This window comes from Hetaerina americana, unplaced genomic scaffold (genome assembly GCF_022747635.1).
Source record: "Hetaerina americana unplaced genomic scaffold, ioHetAmer1.1.p SCAF_7, whole genome shotgun sequence".
NCBI classification, from domain to species: domain Eukaryota; kingdom Metazoa; phylum Arthropoda; class Insecta; order Odonata; family Calopterygidae; genus Hetaerina; species Hetaerina americana.
Genome location: NW_027287316.1, coordinates 52,415,931 through 52,438,963, shown reverse-complemented (window position 1 = coordinate 52,438,963; position 23,033 = coordinate 52,415,931). Strand labels below are relative to the sequence as shown.

General features: G+C 36.4%; 1 protein-coding gene across 7 annotated transcripts in view; it reads left to right on the top strand.

Annotated features, from left to right (window-relative positions):
- The window catches only part of SNF4Agamma (SNF4/AMP-activated protein kinase gamma subunit), a 426,140-nt gene extending 406,659 nt beyond the window's left edge, over positions 1 to 19,481 (top strand). For 3 of the 7 annotated variants that reach the window (XM_071595652.1, XM_071595651.1, XM_071595650.1), the window contains exons 8-14: positions 4,885 to 5,022; positions 9,242 to 9,394; positions 10,503 to 10,681; positions 11,880 to 12,083; positions 14,941 to 15,087; positions 15,603 to 15,696; positions 16,514 to 19,457. In XM_071595652.1, coding sequence (XP_071451753.1) covers positions 4,885 to 5,022; positions 9,242 to 9,394; positions 10,503 to 10,681; positions 11,880 to 12,083; positions 14,941 to 15,087; positions 15,603 to 15,696; positions 16,514 to 16,941 — 1,343 coding nt within the window. In that variant the 3' untranslated portion in view covers positions 16,942 to 19,457. Of the gene's footprint in view, positions 1 to 4,884; positions 5,023 to 9,241; positions 9,395 to 10,502; positions 10,682 to 11,879; positions 12,084 to 14,940; positions 15,088 to 15,602; positions 15,697 to 16,513 lie in introns of all 7 variants that reach the window. The other 4 variants (XM_071595647.1, XM_071595648.1, XM_071595645.1 and 1 more) reach the window with 3 other exon arrangements.
- Positions 19,482 to 23,033: the final 3,552 nt, after the last annotated feature.

Here is a 23,033-nt window from a genome sequence, read left to right as displayed (position 1 = left end):
TGCTCTAGCCCTCAGCGTGTGGGTGTCGGCCTCCTCGCATCTACCACTCCAAATACAGGTCCAATTATAGAGCCCCCTCTCCCACCGATCCCCTCTCTTGCTTTGGCCGCCGTTCCAAATCCATTCCCTGCCGTCCCCACCCGAACCCGTTCTCTTTCCTCTCCCTCCCTCCCTCCCCATATATTCTCCGCCTTCTCTCCCTTTGCAGTGGTCCAAAGGCGATTCGCGGGCTCACCCTCCCTGCCTTCCTTATCTAGCGGCAAGTTGAGTGATGCCTTTGCCAGGTGGAGATCCTCTTCCGCACTCTGGCCGCCGAAACCCCCGTTGTTCCCCGCCTGGCCCTCCGCGGTCCCCTCGCAATGGCTCCTACGATTCTCTTACGAACGCATTAAGAAGGGGAGGAAAGGTGGAAGTCTGTGTGGTGTACCGCAATTCATAGCTGGCTGTTGGCTCGTCCACCAACATTTTCGCCTTGTGTTGTCCTCAGATGAGGGGGGAAGGGGATTAGTATTGGGGACGTGCAGGATACGAGAATAGACTGCAACACGTCTGTCCTCCAGAAGCGTTCGGTTCCGTAGAATATCATTCCGAGGGGTATAAGTGTGTGTGTGTGTATATGTGTGTGCGCGCGCGTGTGCCTGTCATTACCTTCGGCGTTTCGTTGCGTGATGATGTTCGGAAGCTGCTTCGCCGGTCCCCTTGCGTTCCTGCCCCCGACTTGGGCATTGCGGTTCGGCGGCCTCCCGGATAATCGTGCCGAAATCGCGGCATCCTACCTCAGAGGAAGCGGTTCTCGTGCCCTGGTGCTCCCTCGATCCGGACTCCACGCCAACCATCACAACGCTTCGATGAAACGAATGAGGCCTCCTACCCCTTTGGGGTCACCTTGACGGACTGCGAGCGGCATCTGTTGGCTTCTTATTCTTCCCGGCTACATTTCGCATTCCAACGTTTTTTTTGGGCCCTCTTCTGGAGTGTTGCGCTCTCAGCCAAGCTCATCTCGGAAACGTTTTTGGGCGTAATGATCTAGTCGTGTTTTCTCAGCGAACTCTTTCCTTTCCGTTCGCTCGAGCAGAAACTGCTGTTGGCGTGCGTTCGGCGAGTAATTTGTGTGATACTTCTCTGCTATATAGCGCTAGAGCCTCTTACAATAGTTAATCGTTGAATTTTCTCGCCCGTCGTTTTTATTTCACGGTGAAAATGCAACCGAGTGGCTGTCAAAGTCATCAGATACCCCGGCCAAGTTTAATTGAGGGAAGCCAAGCTGGAAATGGTCAGGTTTATTCATCTAGAGCCTTAAAACTAATTTCGCCGATTACCTCGACAGATCAGTGCGACTCGGCGCGTTAGGGAAGGGGAGATTTATTTGGCAGCATCGGACTCCTGACGTTACTCCGAAGAGGCCTTCCTGAAGCGGCCGCTGAGAAATATTAGTTGAGAATACTGAGTTGCCATCAAGACAGCGAAGGCGAGTGGCCACGCCATCGTGAAGGATTTGTCCGGCTTGAGCTTGCATTAAAGCTCGTGCATCACCTCCACTTCTCTCGTTCTTCAACCTAAGATAAGGTTTGCGGCTTCATAGGATATTGATGTTCTTTGTTATCCTTGAATTTGTGAAGGTGTTCAATATTCGTTTCGCGATAAAATCGTCAGGCTTCGAGGTTTCCGACGAGGGCCGCGGCGGGGGTGCAGGGTGACGATTTGGTGTTCTGGTGCGGTATTCCATCTGAGAGAGAGAGCGCTGTGGCCAGAGTTCTGCGGTATTTAGGGGGGCAGGGCAGCCATGCTGAGGCTGCACTTTTACTCTAACTTGGTGAGACTGCGGGAGGAGGAGGAGGACGAAGAAGAGGAAGTGTACAGGATTGACCAGATTAAGGAATTCGAGAAGATTGATCCTGCATGGAAGGAGGTGGTCGCCGAGTACCTCAGCAGAGGTGTCCTGTGTGCCGATATTTGTGTGTGTGTTATCCATGTTTTTGTGTGAGTGGCACCCACCCTTCGTATCTTCCTCACTGAATGAACAATCAAATCCACCCTTCGTTCTATTTTTTTTGTTGGAATGTATGCTCTTGTGGATTAGACCACAGCTTTTGCCAAACCAAGGTCTCTGGAATTCGAGCATTTGTGCTCTCCTAATGATATTAGGGATGAAAAGTGTTGGTCCCTATGGATTAACATAGGGGCAAATAAATGACAGTGGAATCTCCAAGATAGACTGTCATCTTTGATTAGCTTAGGAAGATCCTCCTCATAACAGTAATCAACCCAAAGGTTGAATTGAGAGTACTACTTCATTTCCCTCCGCCACCTGCAGTTTCCCAGAAAGGTCTACAACCCAAAAAATTACATAATTTGGGTAAAGCTGAAGGTGTACTGATTCACCTGATTTCGATCTCAGGTGCTTGGGTCAGTAGTCTTCCTATTTTAGGAAGATATCCAGAGATAAAATAACTGGGGGCATTGTTTGTCACTATCAATGTTTTGCATCATCTTGTTTTAAGTTTCTAGTTATTAATTGTTTGTGAAGTGTCAAAAAATGTTTCTTAGTCCAAGAGGCTTCCTCTCAGTCATATCTTGTGAAAAACTAAATTGCAAAGCTTGCAAATTTGTGCGAGAATTAAATTTGCTTGCAATATTATTTGATATTTTACAGCCATATGAAGTTAGAGAAAATTTGTCAGTTTTACTCCCAATATTAGGCAGATTGGCTGAATTCGTATGACGGCATCTAAAAGGATTAGGATTGCATGTATTCTGTAAAATTTTTACACTGCAAAATTTAAAAGTTTTATACTGCAAGAGTTCATCATCAGTCATAATTCTAATTTGGCAGTTGGTATTATAGAAATGGTGGAAACTTCAGCTGTCAAGCTAGAATGAACTTAGTATGATGTGCCTGGGAAAGTGGGTATCACTTTAATTATATGGGGTAAATGTAAATCTGAATTTACTAACCAAAATATCTTCAGAATTCAACATTTTCAATTGTTTATGAAATAAATACCCCATCTTGATGCCTCAATAAAAATTCTCAAGAGTTAAAATACCCTCCCCTATGTGCCTAAGTAAACAAATCATGAATATTTTTATTGCCTTTGGACAATGTTTGTCTGTGGACCAATGGCTCCAAACAAAATGATTTTAGCAAGATAAATCATTCCTTTAGGTAAACATTTCCAGTAATTTTTACATAGAAAGTCAACATATTCAAGATTTAAGATGAAACATTTGTATAAACTTGGCTGTATGGAGACATGTATTAAAATTTTCTTAGAGATTTCATGAGCCTTGTTATCCAGTGGAGAAACAGGTGCACTTGAATGCTTGCAATACCATCAGTGTTCTTTAATTTTCCCCGTCGCCCAATACTGCATGGAGTAGCACTTAAATACTTACTATTATATTGGGAGGCACTTGCAAGTAGAAAGTTTGTTCACTAACATATTTGCACCTCATTAATGAAGTTTTCTTTTGCCCAAGGAAGGCAGGGAATAGCCAACAAGAGTTTATATTTAATGAAAAGAAAGTTTTGTTTTTATGCCCAATCTTTACTATGACTATTTTTAGCAAAGAAGTGCTCTTATGCCAACTCATTTACTGCATATACCCATTTATCATTCATATCTGGGGTGTTCATTAGAAAAATATCATTTTTACAGGGCAAAGAAATGTGTTTACAGCAGTGTGTGAGGAGAGGGTGGCATGTAAATAAAAACATCCTAAAAGGGTGGTGTATCAAAAAATATACTAGAAATGCTAAATGCTAAAAATAGCTCATGCTCAAGGATGAATCTTTACTGAACAATTTGAATTCAACAAATATAGTTAATTAATAGTTAGTAATGCAAATGTGCAAAAAGTATTTAAATAATAATTTAGTATAGTTTTATGAATCTTAAATTATTCTTTGCACAGTTAGCTTTTCTTTTGTTAGCTTTACTTTCTCATTCTTAGACCATATTTATACATATTCTTGGCATTGTTCAAAGCTCATTATCCATCCATGTTTTTTAAGCTCCAAAGTTCAAACCTCTCTAGTTAAATCTGTTTATGTTTTGAAACAATTTTGCCGCTTTCAAGCTGAAATTATGTATATATATTCTGGGAAAACATTGCATTGCTCTTTTAGTTGTAGGTGATATTAAATCCATGGCATGATTTGTAAAAAAAAAGCATGCACAAAATAAATTATTCACACATCTCAGCATAATTGTGTAAGTTTCCCATAGTATTTTTACAACTGTGTGTACATATTGGCCTTAATATAGCTCCATTCTGAATGTCTCTGGAAAGTATTATTGTTCTGTAAATAAATTCTGTAGTATGCCTGTAAAGTAGAAGTTATCCATTTTTGGTTAATTGAAAGATTTTCTGCCAAAATGAAACTTTTTACACCCAAGTTATATGTGCTATGTAATCAATATTTACATGCATGTATTTAAATGCCTTCAGTAATTTTCATGATTTCAAATTAATTGTGTAATTCATGCTCGAGGAAATAAAGTTTTGAGATATTTCATATTGAAATCCCATCAATTAAGAGAATTATAAATCTACAAAGAAATGTAATAACACCCCAAAAACTTCTACTAGTTATTAATGTAACTAATTTTTAAAATAATTGTGCTAATTTTTCAACTTATCCCTGATGAAAGTTCGAGCTTCATATTTCAAAATATGATCATATTATCTTAAAACTCCAATTGCACCATATATTAAATTGGTATTGTTAGTTATTTATGCTGAGAATACTCATTATAATGATTATCTCTGAATATTGAAAGTTTTTATACTGAAGATTATTTATTATTTTCTTTAAAATAACTCTCTGTGCATAATGTTACATTGGATTTTTTTGTCTTTTACATGTGATATCTTAAACAGAAGAGGATGAGAGCCAAATTTTTGTCAAATTCTTCAAGTTTCATAAATGCTATGACCTGATACCAACATCAGCCAAGCTGGTGGTATTTGATACCCAACTTCTTGTGAAGAAAGCCTTTTTTGCTCTTGTTTACAATGGTAAGTTTTACTGTGTGTTTTCCTACAATCATTTAACCTTTTATCTGAAGATTAAGTATTAATACATTATCAAATACTCATGGAGAATGTTGGCATGTTTTGCTGAATTATGACTTTCAAGTTTATTGCTTATAATAATGTGATAAATGGCTGCCTTGAAAAGGCTTTTGCATATTGTTTTGTTTCCCTGTGTAACTATCCATTTTTCTGGTGAAGGCTTTTCTATACTCATCAGCGGGGAAACAAAATAAAGATATTGGTTTAATGCATAAGACAACTTCCTTGTGGTACTGAAATTAAAAAGCCATAATTTCTACATGTTTCTTCCTAAAAAAATAAATTATTATTTGCTTTAGGAGTTTATTCTAAGTTTTTGGAGGAACTAACTCATTTGTGTACATTAAAAAATCAAAATTTATCATAAATAGATTTTTGTGTAGAGAATTTTTTCTGTTGTTCTTCTGCTTTTTTAAAGTGTGAATTGATATTAACTTCATTCAATTTCCTCTGATTTTTTTGTTTATTTTATATTCTTCATGACATGGGCTACTAGGGTAATTTTTCACATTTGTTGATCCTATTTATTTTGTAGTGAGTAGAGTGACATTCTTCTGAGAGCCCATGGTTACTTACTCTTTTTTATTGATACCAATAATTATAATCCATAGCTTTTTCAACGATGTCATATCCACTTTGCTGTGACTATTATGGTATTTACAGAGCCTTTTAGTCTATTAAGCATGGAGGAAGACCACTGAATGATAGAGACATTTGTTGAAAGACTTGCCCAGTGGTAGGAATTGAACAGGAAGGAATAGGAAAACAGAAGTACATAAATGTGTTGCCAACCAAACTTTAGTTGGCACTATCAACATGTCTTTCATCATTATCCAACAGACTAATTTGGCTGCTGGCATGTCATTCACATATTCTAAATTAATTCCATTGGTATTTTGTGGCCTGGCTCTGTACCTGCCTTCAGTTCTTTTTTATTCTGAACAGAGCTATTTCAGTCATCTTTATTTTTCAAAAGCTGTTTATAATAGTTTTATTGATCACATACCATAATTAACTTTACTTTCATGAGCTGAAAGATAAGGGCAAAGAAATAATGTGTACTCAATAATTGATTGATATGTGTGCATAATAAGTAATTATCTTGGCTTGATATTAGCTTCACATCTTTTATCTCTTATTAAGTTTGAGATTATCTTCGCATCTGGTATAGAATCTCATATAAAATTGTAACTTTTGTGAACTCACAGTTTCACACCTGTCCGGATGAAGTAATCTAAATTTTTTAAAATCACCAATTAATGTTCTAGGTACTATGAGTTTTTTTAGATGTGTTACAAATTTTTATATTTTTAGGTATTTTCCAGATATTTGATGATGAAGGTTCTAGGTACTGATGATAAGGTGATTAGAAAGGTTGGCGAAAGGAGGAAATGAAAGAATGTAAAGGCAAAGTTAGTTACAAGAAAGTACGAAGAGTTGATAAATGAAATAAGGCAGGAGTCTTATAGGGAGATAGAAACTTGGTGGAAGATGCAGTTGGAGGACATGGGAAGTTTACAAAGGAAGGGTGAAATAGCTGCACTGTACAGGAAGATGAAAGCACCGTCAGGAAGCAGAAAAGGAAGATTCAAGAGAGATGGAAGGAATACATAGACAAACAGCGACTATATCGACATTAGGTCAGCAAGTATAGACACGGAAAGAGTCTTATGACATAGGTGAGGATAGTTTGTCCAGGTACAAGGTCTGTCCCAAAAGTAGTAGGACTTGGGTCGATTAAAAAATATTATTGGCAGAATTAATAATTCAATCAAAAGTCTATGAAGTAGCCCCCTTGTACGTCCACACACCGCCGCCAGAGGGTTTTCCGCACCTTGTACGCCTTCTGGAAGGCAGTGCCCAGAATGTTGCTAGCTCCCTCATCACGGCCTGTTGTAATGCTTCCACTCAACCGTGCTCACCGGCTTTCAGCACTGATTTGAGGTGGTGGAAGAAGAAGAAGTCTGGTGAGGCATTGTCTTAAAAATTTTAATTCTCACTCACATGGTCAAGAAGCTCTTGACAGATCCTTGAAAGTTCCCTTTTGTTTGACAGAGAGCACTCGAGGCACCAACTTTGTGCACACATTTTTCATGTCCATATTTTCACTCACAATGCAAATCACTTATTGAGATACCAAGTTCATCAGAAACCATGTAAACACTTAATGTGCGATCCCTATCCAACAAAGCCTTCACTTGTGCAAGATTTTTGTCACTTTTGGAGATCGAAGTGCATCCTGAATGTTTGGCATCTTCAACATCGTCTCTACCCTCCTAAAACAACTTGTGCCACTCAAAAATACTCAATCTACTCATCTTATTATCACCATAAGCTGCCTTGAGGATACCATTAGTCTCTTTCCTGGTTAAGCCCAGTTTCATACAAAATTTGATGGCTTAGTGCTGTTCTAATATCTGGTTCATGACGGAGCATAACAAGGTCACATAATGGAGGTTTTGCAAACAAAAGATTCGCTCTCTTCTAAGGCTAGGAGCCAACTGCCACTGGCCTCCAGCCTTTCCTGAGACTCCCCTCCTTCGTACTGAGCCAGAGAAACCACCATCCGTCCATCCATCTAATCAGGAAAAAATGTCTTTCTACTTCTGGGACAGATCTTGAATGGAAAGATAGAAAGGGCATTAAGGAACTTGGAATCAAATGCGGCGGTGATGGTGGACAGCATTCCTGTGGAACTACTAATAGGAGACCGAGGAAGGAGGAGATTTTATGAAATAATGTGCAGCATTTATGAAGGGGGAATTCGGCTGGAAGACTTTGTCAGATCAGTGTTGGTTGTTATTCAAAAAAGGGAAAGGCAGCCACATGTGAGGACTGCATCATCAGATCATATGCAGCTAAAGTGGTACTCAGGATCATCAACAAGAGGATGGAGAGCAGGGAAAATGATTACTTGGGGATGATCAGTTTAGGTTCAGGAAGGGGAGAGGCATGCATGATACCATTGCAGTACTGGAGTTACTAATAGTGGGGAACATAGGGTATAAACAGTGTGTATTTGTCTGTTTTGTGGATTTTGAGAAAGTATTTAATAGAGTGACTTAGGTTGAACTAATGAATGTATTACAGAAAATGGGACTAGAATGAAGGGATGGGCAGCTTTGTATGTTATCTGCTTGTCTTGGACTACTCAGGAGATACCCATTATCACTGGTTTTTTCAATACATATACATAATTAATGCTATAGAAGACATGGGAAGGGCTGGAAGTAGGTGTGAAAGTAGGTGAGGAATCTATAAAAATCAGTGGATTTACAGATGATCGAGCTTTAGTTAGCCAATCAGCCGAGGGGTCACACTCACTGCTGAGTGCATTTGAAAATCAGTGCGATAGGTTTATGTCAAGGTAAAGGTTACTAGTAATTACAAGTAGTAAGAAGTATTAGACGTTAGGGGGAGGGGAGAAATTCAAAGGAGATAGAATTGATGGATGTAGAGCTTTTTGATTGGCAATGGCATGCTGAGGACTTGGATGGAAGGAAGAACATTAGGCAAGCAAGATATTTTCGAAAACAAATGTTCTTTAGTGATGATACAAATGTATAGAAACTTTGATAAAAACATTTATCTAAACACAGAAACCCTGGTAAAGGACAAGGATAGTTGATGTTTCGATGGCATGGCCATCATCCTCAGAATCTGTGCCGTCAAAATGTCATACATATTTATGTATATATATGTGGGTGTCCTTTCTCAATGTTGAGATAAGTGTTTTTATCAAATTATACATATATATCTTGAATGAAAGTGTCACGGATATGAATAATAATTTTATAAATAGCATAAATCCCTTACAGATTTCAGCATAAATTATGTATCCTCGATAGCTCAAGACTTGCCGAGCATCAGCCTGGCAAGTTGAAAGATCCGCTGTTCAAGTACCAGTGAAGGAAATATTTTTAAACTTGTGATCTACTCGATTCCACCTACCTCATTCCCCTTTTATATGTCTATCATACTGTAGTCTTATTGAAGGAAACATAGCTTTGCACCTTGTAGTCTGTGACTACAAAATGTTGCTTTAAAAATTTTGTAATCAAAATTAACACTGGCATAACCTTTGTGGTTCTCTTCATACTTCAGCATTAGTACACATCTTTGCTGAACATTTTAACAGCTTAATATTTGAAATTATTTTCAGGTGTTCGTGCAGCACCATTATGGGACAGTGTTCATCAGCAATTTGTTGGGATGCTGACCATTACAGACTTCATAAAAATATTGCAAATGTATTATAAATCTCCATCTGTGCATATAGATGAACTGGAAGAACATAAATTAGGCACATGGAGAGGTAAGTTTTAATTTTATGATTGTTGATTTGAAAAATTTACTGTGAGCTGATTTCCATTTTTTTTAAATTTCTTTATTAGTTGAAGGTTAATTCCTTTCACAGAAAATTAACCCCCCTTTCGCATTCAATTTAAATTTTAAAATTAGTTACCAGTCTAGTAAAAACAAAATGTCCTGCCTTTTTATTATTAAGTTTCTTTCACATTGTGCAAAACTCATATCATCAGTTAATTGCCAATATATTCTTAGATGGCCGAAGTAGAATTTCTCTATCATAAATGATCCCTTGGAATTCATTGATTTTTTGTGTTTGTTGGATTATGAATCAGACCTTACTGTATACTTTTAAAATGCCACTAGCCTGGTTATCAACTGCATATTTTAGTATTTTTAATAACTGCAAAATGAAATTTTATGTTGTTAATGGATAAAGGTTTTGAGGAAAATAATAGTGAAACAATTAACATTCCATAGTATTTTTCTCAATGATGTGCATTGTAGGATGCCTACTACACATAACGTCACTTGATGAACATTTATCATAAACATGATAATAAAATAAACAACTTGGTAGATTTTCACTCTGTTTTAAAATTAAGTGACCATTTTTTTTAATTGTCTCCAAATTAAGTAAAAATATAATGTGAAAATTTATGCTGTTTTGTATTCTGTCGTAATGCATGGTCATTTTCTTCAAAAGCGCCCTCTTCAGTTTCACTGGTTTTTTTCTCAACTTTTGTAGAACCATTTGTTGAATGGGCTTGTGTTAAATCATACAGGTTCTACGGCACATGACAAACTCTGTATCAATCGAAATTATTTAAAATTTTATGATTTGTAATAAAATAGCATCCATTTAAAGATTTTGTTCAAAGATTGCTGGTATTACAAGCTATTATAGAAAGCATAAACAATGGTATAATTAGTCCAATATTTTAATGTAAATGTCTCCTTTCATAATTCTTTGCTGTAAATGATATTTATTATCACTTTTTCTGTAAACCCTTATTGATGTAATTATACAAGTATATTTTTAGGATACCAATTAGTATAAAAATCAAACGATTTGTTTAAGAGTATAATTATATTTGAAACCTCTTTTTCCCTAGATGTGCTTAAGGGTCAGAGTAAGGCACTGGTGAGCATAAATCCTGATGCTTCACTTTTTGAAGCCATTCGCACCTTAATCAGCAACAGAATCCATCGACTCCCTGTGATCGACCCTGAGACTGGAAATGTCTTGTACATCCTTACTCATAAAAGAATTCTCCGCTTTCTATTCCTGTATGTAAGTATACCGAGATTATTTATCTAGGCATAAAGGAGTAGTACTTGAAGTAGAACGACAGCTAAGGCCCTTAGCGCCATTAGGGATGGATGGGAAAGGAGTATCGGTGGAGAGAAACCCAGCTTCGGCATTAGCTTACTCTTAATGAAAGGCACCAAGGGGTCTGCAGTTCTGGACACCAAGAAAATATAAAACTTTTCTTGCCAAAAACGACTCTTTCTCTGAGCTCTTGGAGTTGTAATACTATATGTACTTACACATAAGCTGTCTGTCACCAAATTTAAGCTAAACTCATGGTTTTTCAATGTAAAAAATGGAAAGAAATATTTTAATAGTGATTGTACCATTCTTAGTTGAATATCCTGGATCTAGCTCTAGAAATTTGCAACTTAACTATATTTTGTCATTCTTGAATTCTTTAAATATACACTAATTCTTTTTTATTTAATCATCATATTTATTTTGAATGATCAATTACTGACACAGCAGTTCATGACATTCAATTTTGTTTTAATTCATTTGCTCATTGGCTTCCTTTCTGCAAAACTTTTTTTAATCCCATCCAAAAATAAAAAGGTTTTGCTAAAGTGCTGAAATAGGGAATAATTTACAAATTTTTAGATGTGGAAGTACCTATAGCCTATGGCAAACTATCCTAATATTCAGCTTAATTCTTGAAAAGGAGAAATGTCAAAACTCAAAAAAAAGAGCTAGAGGGGTAATATCATTGTGGTCAGGGTGACTACATTGGTGGCGCCTTACTGTCCTGCCATGAAGTTTTAAAATGTACTGTACTTATAAGTGCGGCTAACTGCCCTTACCTGTATTACCTTACCTGCCCTTACTCTATCATTTGATGTTACCTAAGTTATTTTGATTGCCCTTCAGATTGATAACTATGGAAAATTTTCTGAATTGAAAATTAATGCAATCTTAATCATTGATATGGTAATTTTATGTGCCTTACTTTACCAAGAGAGTTCTGATTAGGGTCTGATGAATTGATGTTAATCTTTTGGAGAATCATTTGTATATGCTAAAATCTGAAAGCTTTATGAATAAATTGGAAGTGCACATATTTTAATAAGATTGCCTTTTGAAGATGGCAAGATTTAGATGTAGATGAATGGTATTGTTTGACTTGTGACTTCCTTTGGGATGTGCACTGTTATGACCAGATAATCATTTTATTTTCAAGATAAATGATCTTCCCAGACCAAGCTACATGAACAAGACTTTGAGAGAACTACGAATAGGAACATATGAGAATATCGAGACAGCAAAGGAGGAAACACCAATAATAGTAGCACTGAGGAAGTTTGTCGAGAGAAGAGTGTCGGCATTGCCAATCATCGATAGTCAAGGTCGCTTGGTGGATATCTATGCCAAGTTCGATGTCATTGTGAGTACCAATTTCTGTTTCATTTTTTATTTCGTAAATGACAATATGTACGTATTGTGTCAAGTATAAAGAAATAAGGTTGTTATTTATCAATTCAATGAATGTGTTGACTTAAATGAACTTGCTAGAATTTGAGTAAATAATGATGTAATGTTCAGTACTTGCGAGTATTCTTTGCATATATGGGCTAACTCAATACAAATTCTTGCACCCAAATAAGCAATGAGTTTGGGAGTATATTTTCAACTCTGAAAGGAAACATTAGAACAATCACAGAGTCGGTAGTTGATTAAAATGTGGATGTATATAGACATATGGTAATGATTGTGGATTGGAATGTGATAGTAGGCAAAGGAAGATACGGTAGTAAGGTAAGGGATTATGGTCTTGGTACAAGAAATGACCATGGGGGGGAAAGCTGCACACCTCTGCTGGAGACAGGGCTTAATCATAAGGAACATTGTTTAAACAGGGCAATAGACAGAGGCAAACATAGAATATGTCCAGGAATTCAGAATGATTATAATAATTTAGTACTAACGAAGAGTAATGTTGGATTCAGAAGGGTTAAACAGGGAAGATGGTTAAGGAAATGGAATATAGAAACATTAACTGGAATGGTAAGGAAGGATTATTTGCTGGCTGCAAAGAAAATGATGAGTGAGATAAGGGAGCTGAATACAATACAAGGAGAATGGTACGATATAAAAAAAGGGATATCAGCAAAGCTATAGGAAAAGAGCAAGAAAATAATGGATGACAGAAAATATGATAAGATGGATAGAGGAGATAAGGAAACAGGAGAATGTAAACACAGAGTTAGGTAGAAGTAAGTATAAAGAGTTGAATAATGAACTGAAATAGGAGAGAGCTTGGGTGAAAGAAATGTTGTGGAAGGAGCATTGCAAGGATAAGGAAGTTAGAAAAGGAAGGGGGATATTAGTGCACTATACAGGAAGGTGAAAGCTCTGTCAGGAGGTGAAAAGAGGAAATTCATGCAAAAAATCAAAGATTAACCCAGAAAACCCATTAATTGTACTAAGGAAGATTCAAGGGAGATGGAAGGAATATATAAAGGGACTATATGGTAATGACATTGGACTAGCAAGCTTAGATATAGAAAGAGAATATGATATAGATGAGGACAGTTTAGGTCCAGGCATACTTGACGATGAGATGTAAAGGGCATTAAGGGAATTGAAATCTAATTAGGCCATGGGGGAAGGCCTCATTCCTGTGGAACTACCTAAAAGTTTAAGAAAATCTTGTAGAAGAAGTTTTTATGGACTTAAATGGAGTTTAATTCATAGCATTTATGAGAGGAATTTGGCTGGAAGATTTCGTGAGATCAGTGTTAGTTCCTATACCAAAATAGAGAAAGGTAACCGTATGTGAGAACTGAAGAACAAGAAGTTTGATTTTACCTTCAGAAATAGTAGCCGGCCTCGGTGGCGGCGGGGTAACGTTCTCGTCTGCCAATCCATGGGTCGCGGGTTCGATTCCCGCCTGGGTGGGTTTCTTCCACCTAGGGCTTGGGTGTTTGTAATCGTCTCCATTGTTACTCTTTGTTAATAGTCCGATGTAAAGGCCAGAGTGCTGTTTTCGTACTAAAGCTAAATAAATAAATAAAAAGAATAGAGTGGAGGGAAAATGATTACCTCAGGATGATCACTTTGGGTTCAGAAATGCATGATATCCTATATTAGGTCACTGATAGAGAGGAACATAAAATGCAATCAGGATGTATTTGTTTGTTTCATAGATTTTGAGAAGGCATCTGATAGAGTGGGTTAGGAAAAATTAATGAACATATGGCAGAAAATAGGAGTAGATTGGAGAGAAAGGAGACTTATCCACAACCTGTACAAGTCTCCGACTTCTCAGATATGAGTGATATTGATAGAGATTCAGGATGAGAGCGGTGTTAGGAAGAGGAGTAAGACAGGGGTGTCCATTATCACCCATTTTTTTCAATGTTTATATGGAGGAAATGGTTAAAGAGGAATAGGAAGAACTGGAAATAGGAATGAAAGTCGGTGGAGAAAAACAAAGGTTATGCAGTTTTTGAAAAAGAGGAAAGCTAAGTTCAATGTTAAAATGGGTGCTCATAAACTTGAGTTGGTGGAACAGTTTACATATCATGGAAGTCTTTTGGACCAAAATGGTCTAAGTAGTTGGGCACAGAAAGACACCTTGCATTTGGCGGAGACTCTTTCACAAGGAGGAGGGAATCGATGATAGGGACAATGAGGGAGGTTAAGAAATGGCTTGTCAAAACTATATTAAGAAGTGTGGTTTTGCAAAGTACAGAAATATGCTTATTGAATCAAATTTTATAGGCATGGATAGGAGCTTCTGGAATGTGGTTATGGAGAAGAATGCAAAAGGAGAAATGGACAGTAATGAAAGCAAATGAGGAAGTTGTAGGTAAGGTGAGGAGACAGGATTGCAGGGACAAATTCAAAAGAGGCAGGAAAGGTGGATTCAGAGCGTTTTGATTGGGAATGTTATGTTTAAGATTGTGATAAGAATGTTAGGAAAGCCAGGAAGGGAAGAAATAGGATAGGCATTTTGGATGGAATGAAGGGAGGAAAGAAGTATGCACAGTTGAAGAAGACTTACTATAGTATTGAATGTCAGGTTATGGTTTTTGTTAGGAGAGACAAGTAAATGTATTGTTGTACAATCATATATGTAGGATTTACCCATCTAAACCCTACTTTAACTGGAAGAATACCAATTATAACTGTATTGATTTTTTTCATAAGTTTTGCTACACTAAAACATCCATTATTTTTACTTATAATTTCAATGGTGTCTATTTCATGAAATGTTTATGCTACTCTTTCTATTACAGAATTTAGCTGCAGAGAAGACTTACAATAACCTTGATGTTTCACTGAAAAAGGCCAATGAGCATCGCAACGAATGGTTTGAAGGTGTTCAGAAGTGCCGTTTGGATGAAACACTCTTTACTGTAATGGAAAGAATTGTTCGTGCGGAGGTAGGTGTTGTAAAAATTTTATAGTAAAAGTGTCAATGCTATGTAGCTCATTACTGTATTTGCTTTTGTGTACTTTGTGTACTGCTGTCTTGCCAGATGTGAACCTGATTGTTGAATGTCCTGTGGCAGGAAATACATTGATTGGAAAAACTTAAAATTTTGAGAAATAGAATAAAAATCTGTAATCAATTAATTGGAGATTTTTAGTCTCTTTCTCAAATGCAGATTGCAGATATGAAAATTTTGTTATCTGAAATGAAACTTTTTCTTTGTTGGGCATGGTAAAAATAAATATTTATCTGATAATATTACATTTATATTATGTATATTTTCTTGCATGATTGATATTTAAAAATAATGGAATTAGATATTTTTAAAATAAGATTGAAAAAAAACATTTGAAATTTAAAGGACTTTCACCAATCATTATGTATAAAAAATTCTTAAATTAATTATTTCTCAAAACTATTAATTTAAGATATCATTTTCTTCAAGAGTTTTTATTTTCTTTGCAGGTTCATAGGTTGGTCATTGTAGATGATGATGAGAAAGTCATTGGTATGATTTCACTGTCAGATTTGCTCATGTACCTTGTACTAAGGCCTAGTGGTAAGTGACTCATTCTTGAAAATTGAAATTAATGAGTATTTATATGTTCTTAAATTTAATGAAGTTCTAATGAAATTCTATTTGCCTTTATGGTAAAGTATAATGCAGTATGTATTCAACTACGTGGGTATGTAGTTGATTCCACTGTCATAGTGAAGCAAGTTGCATTTCCCATGTCAATGTAGGTACTGTAGTGCATATAGTTTCATAAGATTTGTGATGAACAAGAAAATGAATAACTCACGGCATAATGCTATTACTGGAAGCTCTTTTTGAAATAGTGATTGTTTGATTCCTCATTTCTAAATCTGTGGAATAATATGATCTAAGACCTTTATTAAAAGAATCATATCTTCATTTGAAAGTAATATTGTTGAAACTTTGAATTATAACGTTACAAGAATATCTTAAATTTCATAAGTACTTCAACTACTAATAAATACTCTTATGCTTTTGTGCAACATGTAGTGTATGAAATTCCCAATTTAGGGGCATGAAGGGAGTGCATAGTGTGTAGTACTCAAGGATGTTTTAAAAATTTGAATCGGAGAAAATAGAGAAGGGAGCACCTTTTATATTGTATTTAACTCATTACTTGTCAATTTTCCATAATTTTTGCTCCGCCAAAATAGGGTTTCAATATTATTTCATTCGCGACTATTCATGTTATCAATATAGGTACTGAATTATTGGAATATTGGAAATAAAGGGGAACATAATGAGATGGACATTAATTGTTGAAGTACATAGCATAAATTGAAAAATTTAAAATAGCTGTCATTCACTCACCCTGTCCCAATTGTGCCAATTATTTCAGCTGCAGAGGATGAGGCCTCCAGCGGCATATCCATAGGCACCCACCTCCATTCTTCGTCCCCCCTCTCTTCTCACCTCTCATCTGAGGCAAGTGTTATCCCAGAGGAGGAGGGAAGGGAGGAAGAAGAGGAGGAAGAGGTGAGAAGAGGAGAGAAAGCCAGTGTCTCTGCTGCAAATGCAGCAAAATGCAATGGGGATGAGGCGGGAGGTGATTGTCGAGGGGACTCCGGGAAGGGCACCGAGTCTGATGAGGATGGGGAGGAGGCTGAAGAGGACATGAGGTTGCTCTCAAGGGTGGAGCATGTGGTGTTGGCGGAGGATGAGGAAGAAGAGGAGGTACAACCATCAGCATCGGTGCCCTCAAGGGGGGTGGGAGCCTCCTCTGAGAGTCCGGGCTGGCGGGAGGTGACCGTTTCAGGTGGGGAATGAACAGATGGACAGAGGATAGGGAAAGGTAAAGTGATGAGAGAGAGAGGTTATGTGAGAGAGGGAGAGGGAGGGTGAGCAATGGTTCTTCAAACCCCTTGGGGAGATCATTGCATTGTGGACATTCAAATGTCATCGCCTCACCATGTGAAAGCATCGGTCTGGGCTCTTCCACCATCTCTTTTATTTTCTGCCCACTCTTGCCTCCTGACATGGAGACAGAGGAGTGCCAGTGGAAGGAATTGCCTCTCGAGGATATAGGGGAGAGAGGTGTGTAGTGTGTCTGTTGTGTGTATGTGAGTGCGTATGGGTGGATGCATATGCGTGTTTGTGTGCAGTCGAGAGAGATAAAGTGAGAAGGGGAAAGAAAAAGAGAAGGGAGAGATTTTGATTATGGTTTCCTTTGAATTTCTCCTTACTTTCAGTCTCTGGGTTTCATCATCCAAGTTGAGATGGAAAAAAATCAAAGTTACCAAAAAGTCCTCTTGTTTCTGGGTGATTTCATATTGATCACAACTTGTCTAGTGTGACACTTCGGCTGTGTGGAAGTGCACAGGAAGAAAGTGTGAATTGGGTATGGACTGAAGTTAATTGAATATGAATCTGGAAAGTCAGTCAGAATGGATGGTCACAGTTTCCTCCTGGCAACTTAACATTTCTTTGTCTAGGTTTGACCTTAGAAAAATAACCACCAACTTGACCATCGCCTTCAGTTGTTTTGGAGTTCATGTAATTTTTAACTGACTCGTATTGAATTTGGATTGCTCTCCCCTCACTGTATGGTGCACGATGAGGTTCTTATCTCTCAGTGACTTAGGTAGTTACAATCTAGTGCCTAATTGCTGATTTTGCCTTAGCATTGTTATGGGTAAATGGCTCATCTGCCCATAGCCCACTCCCACATGCACAGTGAGTATTATCTCAGGTTTTTGTTTTTTTAGGTCAAAGTTAGAATGATGCAGATAATCTGAAATTGTGATTTTTGCCTAATAGTGATGTAAAGAGCAAATTTATAACAAATATTGGATGCTAAACAATGAACATTTGAAATTTTTTTTATGTATACTTATTGTGTACATAGGTTATGTTGAAGACTAGATATATGCCAATATCTGTGTGTGATTGATTTATCTTTCACACTTATATAATGTATTTCATTATGTCAAAGTCTACTACTCTTAACTGTCTAAAAAAATAACGCTTTAAGATCTGGTGGAGTGAAATGCTAGAGGGCAAGACAGAGGTATGTTCTTTTACATCCCAGAAACAGTGTACACAAATGTAAATAAATATTGACAAGCTGTAGTAATGTGTACAGTGTACTGATATGAAGCGACTGTGAACCATTTCAAATAGTTAAGTTTGTCTCATACCCTGTTTGTCATTCTGATATTCTTTTTTAAAATATGATCTGTGAATCATGAAAGTTGTTTGACTTCCTTTTGCAAAAGTGGGAATGACAATTTTTTATACTTTTGAATGCAATAAGGGTTAGCATTTCATAAAAAGGACAATTAATGATAATTTGTTGGATTATGCTTCCAATGCAAATGATGTGAAACCCCATTTAAAGCGACTATGACAGTGATTTTTACATGAGTGTTATGGAATGAGAAGGCAATTGTGATGAAGTTAAGGTGGTGTATGTAATTTAATGAGATGGAGGGCACATATGTTGCTTTTATTAATAGCTTGGAAATGATCCATTCAGCATTGAATTAGCTTCTTGAACTTCAATTCAAATTAACTCACATATCTCTTTCCTTATAGCTGTCCAGGTTTAGTTACATATGAATAATTAGTATATGTTTTTACCACAAAGGCAAGATTTTCAGCTTATTATTGTGAAGTATTGGTGAGGATGCATGATGAAATAATGTCCCCCCAGTGATTTAATTTGACAAAATGTTACTTGCTACAAAATATTGTATTGTACCTGCAAAAGTAAACAAGAAACATTTATGCTAGAAGAGATCCAGATATGAATAAATTTATGTAAAATGTTAAGAATTTATTATTATTTAGTTTTACAGGTCCCCTATAATTTTTGTTTTCCATTCCTCTTTCTTGAAATGCTGTGATGATTAGTAGAACATTTTGTGTACACTCATGAGAAAATCCATGGCAGTGATCAGATTGATGAATATTGCCCTTAGGGTTCATTGAAGTATGTTAGTTCATCATGTGAGCCTTGAAATTTAACATTGTATACTTTGTGATTGAAGTCTTGGAAGTGGGTCATTTTAACCTTAGAGTTAACAATATTTTATCTTCTTCAGTTTTAGAGAAGAATAGGGAGACAGTAATGATGTGATAATAATATAAGTAGTTCTCTATTCAGGAGGCTCTCTCATAGAAGACTACTGTCATATGGCCATTCATGCTAGGAGCAATTTTTTGTTTGGAGAAAAATGGTGTACAATTTTGTAATACATTTTTGTTTCTAATGAGAGTGGAAGTCCTTAACTTCTGCTGCATAAGGAAATTCATATGAGGATTAGATGCTTTTATTTCAATTTCAATGTATAGATTAATCATCAAAGATTACTTGTATTACCAATAATAGGTTTTTTAATATACAATAATACTGAATTAACTATGCATATAATTCATCTCATCCATAGAATTATTTTCTCTCAGGAACAATTAATATTGTAATCTACTTCATATTCATGATGGTTTAATTTTTAATGTGAGGAATTTAAGGTAAAAGTGAGAATATAGGCTGATTTTACATTAATTTCATGTTCAAGTTATTTCCCTATGAAAACTCTAATATTTAATTAGTTGTTCTCATTCAGTCATCTTTTTGAATAAGATGATTGACTGATATTGCAAGCTAATAATTTTTCCAATTGATCTTATGAATTACAAAAAAATGAAATTCATATAATTCACATAAGTACTAGCTTACTAATAACAGGTACTATGGTAACATCACAAGTTTTCTTCAGATACAGTAAAAGAATATTTTTAGAGGCACATCTTTGTTCTGAAGATCCACCAAAATCTTTCATATAAGGATATTGTGGAGTCTAATGAGAGTGGAAAAATATTACTATTCAGAACCAATGTGAAAATCCCTAACTGAGAAAGCATAAATTGTCATAATCAGGTGTGAATGAGCTTAGAATTGATTGATTGAAATGCAGAATCTTTATTGCCATTAACTCTCTTCAGCTGTTGATAATTTAATGCTTTAAGATTCATAAAACAGTTATTTTGAGGATAATAATATGATGGAAGAATTGAGAGGATTAAATGGGTAGATCGGGTTAGAATTGAGGATTATGTGAATTGATTAGGAGGAAAGCCCTATTACAGCAGTGAAGAAGATTAATAAAAACCTGCACATATAGGGAATTATTTTCTGCCCATCCCAGACAAAGGTTAAGTTGTAATCAAAACTGTTTAAGATGGTAAAAAGAGAAAATTCATTTGTTGTGATGATTAGAGAAATGAAACGATTACTAGTAAATTTAAAGGCAAGATATTTTTGCTAATATGCATGAAGTCTTGTGAAATCTGAAATGTGACTGCATAAAAATTCGTCAAGGGGAAAAACCATTGCATGTGAATTCACCATGAAATCAAACCTTGGTGGTGTAATTGTTGGCACACTTGACGAGCAAGTTGAAGATACCAGGTGGAATCTATTTCTAGCCAAATGATTTATTCTTTCTGAATTTCCACTTTCCCTCAGGATTAAAAAAAACATGCCATGTAAATGTACTTTGTTCATGTATAAAACATGACTAAGTGTAATATTATTGCTGTTACATTACTCTCTATTGAAATTATTTATGTTATAAGATATTAAACAAAGGCCAGGCATTTTGTCATAACTATTGCCTAGGTAGGAATACTTTATTCATCTGTATTTCATGTCTTCTTGCATCCCTTTTGCATACCTGCTACTGATTTTTCATTATATGACCCACTTGTCATTCTCCTCTTTCATATTTTTTGGATGACCAAATGAGGCTCATCACCAGCAGTAGTGACAATAAAGTCACATATAATGAGAGATTAATATTGTAAAATTGGACAAAATATTCCCAAATTATATTCCTTTTTAATGGAATGAGGCATGCCTAACAGTGCGGCAAGATCAGCATTGACGAGGAGATTATATCAAATTTAGGTTTCCCCAAGAGGGATAATTGTGAAATAGTTTGAGTTCAGTAGTGCTACTGTATATATTGTGTACCATTGCTGAAGGAAGGAAAAACAATATTGATGACTGGATGAAGGCCTTAAATATTATTCTATTAGAGGAAGAAATGAATTCACACCACTGGAAGACACCAATGCAACCTGTATGGAAAAGCTGACTAAATATTTAGAGCAGTTTAGCCACACATCTCAAAGACAGGGTAAGCAGAAGTAAGTGTGAACTAGTAATTTATTTATGGTCAAAAGTGACTAAATCATTAACAAGAGAATTATTTCCTAAGCCATACATGAGGCCTGCTATGTTATGTACATAAACTTATGATAGCATTTTTCCATGAGGATTATTTTATAAAATTTATGATGGATGGTAGACTGAAATTTTTACAAAATGAAATTGTTGCATTGTTATGCGCATTTAGTGGATGACTCTGTTTCTGTCGTGGCATCTCCTGTGGTTTCTTGGACTAATTTTAGTTTTGAGTACTAAGTTGATTTTTCTACCCAGAGTATGTTACCTAATTCTGTCAGTTTTAAATTTCAAAGCCCTTAAGTTGTCCATGAGAGTATCTAACATATGTTACCGTTGTTGTCTGTAGCATTTTCATTTTAGATCTTGGGATGAATCCAGGACTTTGCCACTCAAAAAGGAAAATGATTGAATGAAATTCATAAAATAATGGGACAAAAAAGTTGGAGATATGCTGATTCCCCATTGTGTGTACATCTAAGAAGTCCATCACCTTTTGATACAAGTCAATTTCTTCTTTTGCTTTTTTAAGGTAATTAAGCACTTTATAAATCCATGCCTCTCTCTTATTCAAATAATCATTCTTTGTTAAACCATTGGTTCATCCATTGAATTTTAGCCTGTGACTGGGTGCTCCAGGCTGTTTTCGGGTCACCAAGGTTGAGGAAGAGGTTGAAATTCACGGTGGCTGATGTTTCTTAAAGTAACTCGATATGATATAGAAAATTAATTTCTGGCATACTTTTGGTTCATTGCTGTTAGAGACTGAAGTGTGGCCCCTATAGTCATGGGGAGACCTAAAGGAGTTTCATTTATTTGCTAGCTGAATCATTGGTTAGGTGGGAAAGGTTTCATGAAGACAGGAGAAGTCATGGCTCTTACCTAATGCCATGGATATGGAACATAATTTGTAGCCTTCTAGGGAATGGTTGCAATCATTGTAGTGGGTACACTACTGCCTACTCATCCCATAAAGACAAACAAGATTATGCTTCTTCATAATGTATTTTGCAGTATGTGGAGTGACTTTTTGAAGCCCCCGAGGTAGAGGTGCTTGATCAATAACTTTCCTGGGTGAGATCAGGGAGTAGGTGCCCAATAGCACCCAATAGTTAGTGGAACAACCTAGGCATGGCATGGCATCCTACTTGATGCTGTCCTCTCCCCTAGTGAAGACAGGGGAGTATGATGAACCATTAACAGGAACCTTGGGAGTCTAAACATGTGGAGATCCTCTTGCAGTTCAGACCATTTCTTGGAACCTTGATGCACATCTGGCTTTAATGATCATTTTTATGTCCAAGGTACTAGCGTATCCCACCAAATGACCTTGTCATGTATCACAGAGTGAGACAATTTTGACCTGGAATGACACCTGTCCCCTCTTATCTGAAGCTTATAAAATTTGCAGTACATTTTACTGAAAACTTTTCATAGAAAGCAATCACCTGCTGGCTATAGGACTATTTCTATCATCTATTCATTGGAAAACAATAATATTCAATTGGAATGGTATTATATATCTGCAGTATTTGCCCTGTTATATGAGTTAAGAATTCAATACATAAGGGACATTGGTGGAGAAATTTGACCCTTGAAATTTGAATTAGGGGGTGTTTTAGGGGAGGCGACCAACAGCTAAGATCATTTGCGCCATTGGGGATGGCTGGGA